At 36.5% G+C, this 12,500-nt stretch overlaps 1 protein-coding gene across 1 annotated transcript in view; it reads right to left on the bottom strand.

Annotated features, from left to right (window-relative positions):
* Positions 1-3,952: 3,952 nt before the first annotated feature.
* LOC137630028 (serine-rich adhesin for platelets-like) overlaps positions 3,953-12,500 on the bottom strand; it is a 73,760-nt gene continuing 65,212 nt past the window's right edge. The window contains exon 5 of the mRNA XM_068361524.1: positions 3,953-4,197. Coding sequence (XP_068217625.1) covers positions 3,981-4,197 — 217 coding nt within the window. The 3' untranslated portion in view covers positions 3,953-3,980. The remainder of the gene's footprint in view (positions 4,198-12,500) is intronic.

The raw sequence follows: 12,500 nt of genomic DNA on the forward strand, positions 1-12,500 counted from the left end.
CGATTGTTGTTATATTAATCAAACCATCAGTATCAAGATGTGTCAGTCGACATGCACTTCATCTATGCCCACTACTCCTAGGCCAGGAAAAACAAATAACAATGAAGTTTGTGTTCTTGACTTTTTGAGAATTGAAAGACTTTCAATAGTTTTCATTTTTGTGCCTAACACACATCAAAAGACTTGTTATCATCATAGTATTAAATGTTTAAAGACCTCTCATGAATAGCTGAAACAAGGGCCAGTGACATTGCCCTAGAAAACAGGACAATGCCCTAAAGACTGACCATATATATTAAAGTGCCCATTGCCCTTTCTATCCAAGCTAGGACCAGGGAGGGCCAGACAATGGTAGCTGATAACTCAGCTGGTAGGCCTATAGGCTCCCCCAAACCTCCAACCTTAGCTCTCAAGGATGACAAAGTTGCAACCACTAAAGGAACTAAAGATTTTGAGCGGGACTCGAACCCCAGTCAGACGATTACCAGTCAGGGGCATTACCAAATAGGTCACCACAACCCTATTTATAAGAATTTAATAATAAGAGATTTTTGTCGAGTACTGTTTAATGGCTAAAATGCTGAACATTTCCTGGGAAATCCAATAATGCTGTATTCGCAATAATAAATCAATAAAGGCAATTCCAATGAAGTATTCTTTAAATCATGGGTAGTGATAGATAGAACAAGGAAGAGACTCCAGAATTAACTTTTGGGTATGATTTTTTTTATTTAGCAGATGATACTCATTGCACCAAAAATTTTACAATATTCTCGACATAACTTGACAAGCTTGTGAAGTATCAAGGAAAGGCCGAGATGTAATATAATATATAACCTGCTCCAATATCAAAAGATTTTGTTATATAAATTTTATAGTATGCTTGTACACTACTACTGGTTTATGAGTATATATCCAGATATGGCTGGATTAAAAAAATACCTCAGTTATGGAGGAAACATTTTGAAACAGGTACTAAATACCATACACAAAATAAAATTACAACAGTTGACTCTCCACATATACCTGCAACAACTTGCTGTTGCACACTCAAATGTTGATGGCATAATGGTCCAGCACTTTGCTGCAGTAGAGGGGCTTGAGTGTCTCAATGATGGGCTGGGCAATGGCGGTGGGGTAGTTTATCCACCCTGGCAGGCTCAACCATACCGCTAAGGCCAGTTCTGAGAGACCAGACCAAGACTGGACCCCTATAGGCCTTCTCCTTTATTTCAGATAGGCAAAGGCTAGGAGAAGGTAAACTCCAAAATCAAACCAAACTAAACCAAACAAGACCCCGACGGCGGAGCTTCCCAGCGCCGGCGGAAGAGGGAAATGCCTATCGGGCAGGCAACAAGGCGGGCCTTGACATAACAAGAACCCGGCAGCCCGATGCAACCAACATCGGAGAAGCCGCCTGTATCATATGTCTTGAGCCGCGGTGAAAACGATGTGGGCCAAGTGTGTGTGCGTGGCCGTTGCAAAGCCACGACCACCCAAAACAATATACCCAGCTACTGGCATTCTGTCGTTTCCTCCACCCTTCTTCTGATAGGAGGCTGATGGCTAACGACAGAACCCAATACTCGGACACGATTGGGCGCCGACGAATGTGACCATCCCTTGCGAACACAAGTCATTTAGTACTGTAATGTACCCGACTAGATATCAAGAGGACACTGATAAAGAGGAAGACCTTACACAATCTACACAAGGGCTATGCAAAGGAAGTTTTTGTTGGTCGAGTTGACCATGAAGATATTTGGCTCGAGTTTATATTACAGATTTGTGCATCCTTAGGAACCAAGAGGCCAAATTATATACATTATATATATATATATATATATATATATATATATATATATTTATATATATATATATAATAAATATATATATATTTATATATTTTTATATATATATATATATATATATATATATATATATATATATATATATATATATATATATATATATATATATATATATACATATACTAAATATATATATATATATATATATATATATATATATATATATATATATATATATACATATACTAAATATATATATATATATATATATATATATATATATATATATATACACACATACATATACTATATATATATATATATATATATATATATATATATATATATATATATATATATATATATATATAAAAGCACCAATATGAAAACAAAGCATGAAATAAACCAACTCTTAACTACAAGTTATAATGTGTGGTGCTCGGAATGTGAGACCATACTGCAGCCAGCCCAACAAAAAGGAGTAGGCCTTCATACAAAATCACAAAAAGAATGAACTGCAAGAATTAACACCCTATACAGCATCATTCGTTATACAGTATACATATATAAAAAAACACAGAAACGATTACCATAATAAAGGTATTACTTTCTATAATTATTTCTTCCATCCTACAATTTTGAAATGAAAGAAGCAAAGACCATGATAATACTTTTGATAACCATGTGCTACAGGTATATGTAAGCAAGAAATTCAAAAATCACCCCCAAAAATTCAACTTTCCCAGATTTACAATGCAGCCATACCTCATTATCCATTAAACCTGCTTCAATGACTAGAAATTTAATAAAAAAAAAAAAATATTCACCATTAAAAAACACCTCATAACACTACAATTCCCATATGCAGGTACGGTATTATGATATTATGATTATGTACGATATTTCAACCTTTTTACTGTGATTCAAATAAATCTGTACAGTATACCGAATATTAAATGCAATACATATAAAATATCACAATTATTTTCACCTTATTTCTCAAGATATCTGGAGAAGACATGAGGTATGACAACAGCGTAAAGAACCATCTCTTATATTTAAATAATTGAATACTGACTAAACACTACGAAGTGGAATATTTGGAGATCCCTCTATACAAAAATTTTCTGAATTGGCTTGATGCATATGCAAAATATTTGGCAAAATGTTGGAATCATCAGTAATGAATATGGAAACTTTGCACTCAAGTTTCATTACAACAATTTGGCATTGTGACAAAAATAATAAGTCACTTTATCGTGACAAAAATAATAAGTCACTTTATCACACTAATATGCAAGAGATCAAATTAAGAGAAATAGTACTACAAAATACATATCTTTATCATATTTCAAATTATCAAAATAAGGAAAACATTACAGAATCAAGAATACAATTCAACTACTGTAGTAGCACAGTATTGTATCAACTTCCTTGGCTAAAAATTCCATGAACCCAAGTTGGTTCATAGTTACTGTGAAATTAGGTAATATTTCTTAGAATAGAGCCCAGAATTAATCATAAAATTTTGCAAGAACAGTCTTGTCCTAATGTTGAAGTACTCTACAGTACTTTGTACTATTTCCGGAAGAGTAGTCCAGGTACTTGACCAGAATTCTAGAATGCCAAGTGTTTGGCCAAAATTCTAGGGAAAGAGGCAAAATAATTTTATCAAATTTCTGGGCGCAAATCTATGCATTTGGTCAATTTCTTAAGACTAATCACTTGGCCACATTACTGGAGGACAAAAATATCCAGGTACTTGGCCATCATTCTTGAAAGGCAAAAGTACAACTACTTGCCGAAAAGTAGAGTACTATATAGTGGTAACTAGAATTCTTGGAAATAAATCAAAGTATTTGGCCAAGCAGGGCAAAGTTCAGGGCATAAAGTATTAAAATACTTGTGAATGACATACAGTAGTGCAATATACTGTACAAACGTGTGCAAAAATTTAAGTGATTGAGTTTCCATAAGCATCAAGGCAACTGAATGCACTGAACAAAATATTTTCTAGGTGCTCGACAGTGCTTATACGTGTTAACCATACTGTAATGCAAAATTGTAACAAAGGCTTCATTAATGTAAACTTATATATATATAAAAAAAAAACTAAGGAATATCTGATGTCATAAAACTTTTGCTCATATATGATTGATTTGAAGTACCCTACATTAAATTTACCTTTTGCTGTGCCAATCGAAAAGACTTGTTGAAATGTTGATCAACTTGATACTGCTGCCGCTCTTTTTCTTCTCGGTCTCTCCTTTCTTTTTCTCTTCTATCCCTTTCCTCCCGTTCCCTGCGTTCTCTCTCTATTTTATCACGTTCCATCTTCTCCTTGGCAGCCCTTTCCTTTTCCCTGGCTTCTGCCTCACGCCTTTCTCTGCAAAGTAATATAAAATCACAGATTGAGAGACGAAACATAACACCGTAAAGAACATACCATATACTGTACAATGCATCTATTTACTAGATGTTACTCTGAGGGCAAAAGCTGTTGAGCAACAGTTCCAACCCTTTTCACATTTATTAATAATGTTTTCACAGAGACTTTAAAAACAAATCAAGTTGCTTTGGCAGGAAAAAATTGATATATCAACATTTAACCATTTCCAGATTTACCTTATATAACCTGGAGACATTTGCTATGCATAGAAACAAAGTGACATTTTGAAAAATGATTCAAAACAAAAAAATTCAGTCCATAATATAATTCCTTAAGACAGTAAGGTAATACTGTAGATGAAGCTAAATGAGAGAGGATCACCACCACACATTTAACTCTCCAGGGTACTCAGAGGTTTGTTTCAAAATACATAAAAAAAAAAAATCAATCAAATTCTATCCTGACTGAATCCCATACGAGACATGGTAAAAATAATACAAGCTTCATGACTTGCAACAACATAACTTCCCAAAGTTATTGGTTCAATATAAAACCTTTTCACACCTTTAATATATATATATATATATATATATATATATATATATATATATATATATATATATATATATATATATATATTGTATAGAGGAGAAAGAAAAACTTGTGCAAACACTTCCATCCCAAGAGCAATAGGGATACACTCAATGACCCAGGGCTTAATAAATTCAACAATGGCATCACATGAAAAAATTGATTAATTGTAATTTTACTCTCATGTAAAATTATTGCAATAGTTTAAGCAATACAGCTGTCATTAATTATCAATATGAGAGAGAGAGAGAGAGAGAGAGAGAGAGAGAGAGAGAGAGAGAGAGAGAGAGAGAGAGAGAGAGAGAGAGAGAGAGAGAGAGAGAGAGAGAGAGATTTTGTTGTAATGGCGGGTGGCAGCGGTGTGAGAGCTAGGACATTCCAAGGTCAAGCCACACCACGCCATCTCCCTCTCTTGTGATTCCCTCTCTCAGTTCTGGCATACTGGACGCAGTCTTCCTATAACCACTCTGGCCCATGTCAGGACAGAAGGGCAGACAAGTCACCCACCCCGGATTTAGGGTTAATAAGGGATTAATCTGACCACAAGCTCTTAACCTAGGACAAATAGACCTGTAACAGGAACAGCTGAATATAGGAAAACATGATGGATTATATTTACAGAAACCTCTCCAGTTAAATATTCCAAAGCAAATATAATATTTACAGACTGGCAGGACAACGGAAGAGTAAACTTATTTTTTTTCCCTTAATCAGCGTTATAAAATCTTATTGACCAAGGCACAAAGTAATTGGAGCTTACTATTACATTATGTAAGTTAAACATAACTGTATAATTAATGAAAACTTCCCCCCCTTAAATTACGACTGACAAAGTTTAGTAAATACAGTTAGTTCTCTTGATCGAGGGTACACTGCTATCTTGTTTCTATGGTTACATATCTACTTTCCTTACTGGGATATTTTCTCTATTGTAGCCTTTGGGCTTATAGCATCCTGATTTTCCAAGTAAGCTCGTAATAACTTCAATCATACATGTTGCACTCACAATTTTTTTAATGTAATTTATGAAATGAGAGCCTAATTATTAATGTAACAGAATACGGCCATATTAAACTAATTAGTGGACACTTTAATAGACTAGACGTTTATGAATTGATAAATTGAAAAGTACTTTTTTAACTAAACTTTGTTTAATTGAGAGCATATTCTATCTGAACCGCACCATTTTGCCACAACACAGCAGATATTATTGGATATTAAATACAGAATGTCTTGTAGATGTTAATTTTTTTAGAAGGTCTGTTTGTTAGCCGTTTCAACGTTTCAATTACACCCCTCCCCCCCCAAAAAAAAAAAAAACTAATTGACCTAAATGGGCTAAAGTGTAAAATGGGTCAGATATATTTTCGTATTTACCACTTTATGACAAACGAAGAATTACTAACAAAACCACCCCACATCCTTGTAAAGCTGTTAGCCACCGCTAAACAAACTACAATATTCCCAAATGATTAAGTTAAGCTCCATTATATATATATATATATATATATATATATATATAAATGTATATATGTATATATATATATATAAATGTATATATATATATATACATTTATATATATATGTATATATATAAATGTATATATATATATATATATATATATATATATATATATATAAATGTATATATATATATATATATATATATATATATATATATATATATATAAAACACCATGATGTAAAGGTGAACTTCCACCTGGTCAAGTTTCGCTAAAAAAACCATCCTTCCCAGTTCTAAATTAACAGCGGAAATACCTCTACTGATCCTTGCCACATACTTCCAGTGAATCATTTACTGTACTTCCTAACCTTCACTTGAAGTTTATTAGTAAGCTAGCGATGTAATAACAAACATTAGCCCCACTACTTAAGAAAACATCTACTTTTCCTTTTGTAGTCGAAAATCTCAATTTTATAACCAGTAACTCAAGCTTCTAAAACCATAAGCGGGCCACTTCTATGCAAAGTTCATCCAAACCATCAAGCCTTATCATATCTATACCTGCATGATAAAAGAAATCTACAATGTTTACTTTCCGATATCCGAGTCTACATTCGCATAAGTCATCCAACATATCAACGTTGCTCTAGCTAAACCTATAATTTCAAAAACCTCGTCCTCTTTGTCTACACGAGACTTCCAAGTCTAACCCTTAAGACTATTGATTCGACCTTTCAAGCTCACAGACCTACAGTACTTCAAAGTTCGGTTATTATACTCTAACGCTCACGCATATTCTTTGGCCATTATTGTTCATTTTATCTATTTATTTTAAATATTTCTGAGGGAGAAATCTCCAGAGATGAACAAACTATATATGCATAAATAATATAATCCTTGTTTTCCGAATAGAATAAAAAGTTGGAAGAGGTATAAAACTATATATGCATAAATAATATAATCCTTGTTTTCCGAATAGAATAAAAAGTTGGAAGAGGTATAAAACTATATATGCATAAATAATATAATCCTTGTTTTCCGAATAGAATAAAAAGTTGGAAGAGGTATAAAACTATATATGCATAAATAATATAATCCTTGTTTTCCGAGTAGAATAATAAGTTGGAAAAGGTATAAAACTATATATGCATAAATAACATAATCCTTGTTTTCCGAGTAAAGTAATAAGATGGAAGAGGTATATTTTCTTAGGAAGATAGGCAATGCACCACTGCATTGTAATCTATTCTAAAAACTCCTCCGACAATGTTCCTCCAAAACCGGTTTGGGATCCTCGAAACGTCTGCTTCATCTCTTACAAAATCTGCCTATCCTCTTATTCAACGTATAGTATTCAGTGTTAATATTGAACAAAATCAAATAACTGCGGATTACAAAGTATTTAAGTCAACCAAAGGTGTTCACGCTCATGGCAGTTTTAAATTGCTAAGAATCTACGGTGACAATGCATCGGGAAGAGTAGGTAGTGGGGAGTGGGAAGGGGGAGAAGTGCAAAGAAGGTGATAGGGTGGTGTGAGGAGTGACTAGGGGCCGGGGAGGGCAGGTGAGTTTGTGAAGGTCACGGGAAGGACTTCACCATCACCCACTTGTCTACTCCCGAAATCACCTACATATCGAAAACTATCCTTCATCCTGCACTCAACGATTCTAATTACGGAGCAATTGCTATGAAAAATTAAACAATTAAAAAAAAATGGCATTCAATACAACCTCAGCCTTACGAAAGTACCACAATGGTACAAAGAAAGAGGTTTCAAGCAGACTTTTCAGTGAAAAAAAGCAAATATGAGACGATGAGTTGCCCACCTTCAAAGTGTGTTTACCCAGAAAATATTTATATATATGTCTACCAACTTGTATTACACTGTTTGCTTGGTTTCACCATCTAATACAGGCATGGAAACAATTTGTCAACTGGGGGCAGCATTATAATACACGGATGTAAGAAATATCACTTACCCAATAAGTTTTTTATTGCATTTTTCTTCTTTTGCTTGTCTTACAAAGAAAGTTTACATTCTCTTATCTCAAAATCATAATAACGAGGATTACTGGTATATACTTTCAGAAGAGATTCGAATATACACATGAAGCTTTATTCCTTAAATTAAGTAGGATTAAAATCTTACTTTCTTCATTAACGAAGTACCCGCGCCCAGCGCCCCCCCCCCAAAAAAAAATGCTTTTCACAATAAAGTTGAACGATTGGTGTAAAACAAAACTTAAACCTTCATTCTAATCCAATTGCATCATAAATATTTTACTCGATCTAAATTACTAACGATTTCTCTTGTGTGATTCATACGCTAATCAATTTAGTTTCCAATTGGAATTCAATCAATTTCAAGCATTTCTTAGTCCTGATCACTCCACCACCATAGATTAATTTCAGGTCTCGTTTCATTATCTTGATTGTATTAAAACTCTCGTTTCATTATCTTGATTGTATTAAAACTCTCGTTTCATTACCTTGATTGTATTAAAACTCTCGTTTCATTATCTTGATTGTATTAAAACTCTCGTTTCATTATCTTGATTGTATTAAAACTCGTTTCATTATCTTGATTGTATTAAAACTCTCGTTTCATTATCTTGATTGTATTAAAACTCTCGTTTCATTATCTTGATTGTATTAAAACCCTCGTTTCATTATCTTGATTGTATTAAAACTCTCGTTTCATTATCTTGATTGTATTAAAACTCTCGTTTCATTATCTTGATTGTATTAAAACGCATCAATTTTTAACAAGTTAGTTTAAATCTAAAAGCGAACATCAAGATAGATATGTAACCGAATCAATCACACTTCACATCTAAACATGGCCCCAGTGACTCAGCATCGATTGCATAAATTCATCTAAACATACACAAGCTACCCATTACAATTCATTAGCAAAATGGTGGAAGCTGCATTAGGGCACAGGGGTTGGTCGTTTCGCCAAAAGGGGTTAACCAAATGCGAGGTTTCTCTCTGATTGTAACATCAAAGGTTCCCGCGGGGATTTGATAAAGTGCACACAATCTTTTGTTACTTTCAGCTTAAAAAGAAAAAGAAAATCTTCTAATCAATATCCAAATAACAAGAAAATTATTCAGCTTAAAAAGGAAATCTGCTAATCAATGTCCAAATACAAAGAAAATTCTTCAAACATCAATGGAAGAACACTTGAATGAATGAAAAAAGGAAAAGGTCTAAGTGAATCAGCAGCCATTGAAGTAATTAATCTTAAACCAACGTCCCCTTGTTAGCTCATGTACTGAGATACTATATGCATGTCATTTATCAAACGTTATCTACAAGATTACTCTTGCACTGGGATATGACAAGCAAACGACGTAGCCTAACTCAACCAGACAGCTTGGGTCATCCAGTGTCATATCCAAGACGAAGCTGGGTTTATTGTTCCCAGGAGTCACCCAAGGAATTCTTAAAGGGTAGCCTTACGCCGGTTACACATTAAACAATAGGCACAGCTGTCCCAGCATAACATCTTTTAATTCCTGCATATTCTCATCGGAAATTGCTGCTTCCAGTATCACCCCCATAGCTGCTAAAGGGGTGATCCTGGCGTGGTGATCGATTGCTGGGAGTGAAGAATGCTGGCCGAGGCTCGGGGGGTTATGTGTGTATGTGAGCAGGAAGGTGACTGGCTGACTAGGCTAGCACGGTTCTCCCTCCCCTCCCCTCTTACACATACACATCATCAACGATATGATCAATCCCGGAGCTGGCCTTAATTCCAACCAACCCGCCGCAGTCTCATTGCATTGTTTTCTTCCAAGATAACGAGCGGTACAACTGGAGCAGGAATGCGTAAACACGAGAACAGAGGAAAGGGGGCCACAGAGAGATGTAGGAACAAATATTGACGTGGGAAGGGAGCAAGAGAGCGACAGAGAGCCCTACTGGTGCTGTTACAGCAGCTGCCCACGCCCCAAACAAAGGACACCGTACTCATCCCTCAGCCTTCCCACCCACACACCCAAGAAAGCATAGGCTCACACTCGCATCAAATTAAACCACTCACTCTTCATGGTAACCACTCTATATTCACCTTTAAATGACTCATGGCTAGTAGCAGCCCAAAGCTCTATAGGCTTCCACACCACGCTGGGGCTCCTCTAGCACAGCATACACGAACGACGCTTAGCTTGGCCTTCCTCTCTGACCTTCATTCACTTTCCAACGCGTATTCTTCGACAATTTTCGGAACCACCACATTCACTTGCATCACTGAGCACTTCTACATCACAAGGGCATGTCTTCACGACACTTCTCCGGATTCTAATGACACTGAAGAAGGTTTTCCTAAGGAGAAGTTAAATGCATACTCCGTCTCGTATGTCCACTGTGGCGAGAACTGCTGCTGCTGTGCTGTTAGTTGGTTGGCGCGGGGCCGGAGAGCGGCGCTAGGGGGGATGACTGAGGTGTTGGTGGGGACCGAGAGGACCAGGGGAGGAACAGGAATGGTGGGGACACACCACGCCTGGGGTAAGGAACAGCAGCAGCGTAACACACAGGCACACAGACATACACACGCGCACACAACAAATCAACATCTCCCAATCATGAAAATACTTTACTAAAATGAATGAAATTGAAGTTCCATTTATGTAGGAACCTAAAGCAAACCATACCACATAACAAAGACCATCTTCGCTTACCTCATAATATTTTTGCTAAGACTGAGAATATTCTGTAATATGTTTTGAGAGAGAGAGAGAGAGAGAGAGAGAGAGAGAGAGAGAGAGAGGAGAGAGAGAGATGGAGAGAGAGAGAGAGAGAGAGAGAGAGATCCTTTCCTTGTAGCCAGGTCGCTCTCCTCTGGGGAGACCCCCACCCAAAACCCAACATCCCGTCTAGCCATCCCTCCAAGTGTCCCTCACTCCCCCTATCATTTCCCCCCAACCACCTACAAACCCAGTCAGAGCACCCTTGCTGCATTTACGGGATTTCGCTTCATAGGACATCCTCCAAATCTATAAATCACAGTAAGGTATCAATTCCAATCAGGACAGAAACAAAATTTGCTGAGCAAATCTAAAAGCAAGGATTAGCCCTTGTCCTTTTGTTCCTTGTGATGTGCAAAGGAGAGAGGTTGTCGGGTGTCTGGCGAGAATCGACAACCCCTTACCCAACCGTGCACCGTTGTGCGGCAAAGACGACCAACTCTCCTACACAACCAATCTCTCTCTCTACTCTCTCTCTCTCTCTCTCTTCTCTCTCTCTCTCTCTCTCTCTCTCTCTCTCTCTCTCCTACCAAAATGCACAGAAATCCCAATTATTCACAGGAAGTGTACTTCAATAAAAAGGGTAGATGCGTGTAGAAAAGGAGATTGCGATAACGTAGGTAATGAATAAAACAAAGGCCATTTCCAACAACCTGCTGCTGACGGTTGCTATATATAGGGTACCCAGTTGCTATATATAGGGTACCCAGTTGCTATATATAGGGTACCCAGTTGCTATATATAGGGGTACCCAGTTTGCTATATATAGGGTACACAGTTGCTATATATAGGGTACACAGCCTAAACAGCCAAACTATTTTGGGGGGATTTCCCCTAAACTCGCACCAACAGCTGATATATTTCTCAGTAACCAATTATGTCAAAATATTGGTTTTCACTTAAATGGATGAGGAAGTTCCATTTCCTATAAACATAACCTCCAAAATTAGTTTGATCAAACCTGTCTTCTAAGAGAAGACTCAAATTAATCATTTCTCGCGCATCCTCAGCATATTGCCACCAACCTTAGAACCCAAGTAACCCACTAGGGGTAGCACGATGGGAGTGAATATTTCCTGCAATGGTGAGATTCCAAAAATTCGGCGGCAAAATAAACAAAAAAATGTGTTCTTCGGAGACGAATGCAGTTGGTGCTTGCATCCTCCAGTTGAAGTTAACGAACACTTTTGAACAGCTTGAAAGAGCCAGTTACTAGATAACTGACCGGTTCTGGAGTTGAGGGCGGGAAACTGCCTGTTTACGGGTTACCATAAAAGTCAGCACATACTACCACTACGTTACAAATGGCAACCACCAAGAATCATAACAATTAAAGGAGTCGACAAAACGGAAAATATATCACACACAAACACACACCTGATTTAGCATGGAACAATTCTCTATCAAACCTTTTTCCCAACAAACGAGACCCAACGTATTCGTTTAGAGTAATAACCACAGTAAAGTACTCCTAACCCAACTAACATCGTAC

The sequence above is a fragment of the Palaemon carinicauda genome, chromosome 38 (assembly GCF_036898095.1).
Source record: "Palaemon carinicauda isolate YSFRI2023 chromosome 38, ASM3689809v2, whole genome shotgun sequence".
Classification (NCBI taxonomy): domain Eukaryota; kingdom Metazoa; phylum Arthropoda; class Malacostraca; order Decapoda; family Palaemonidae; genus Palaemon; species Palaemon carinicauda.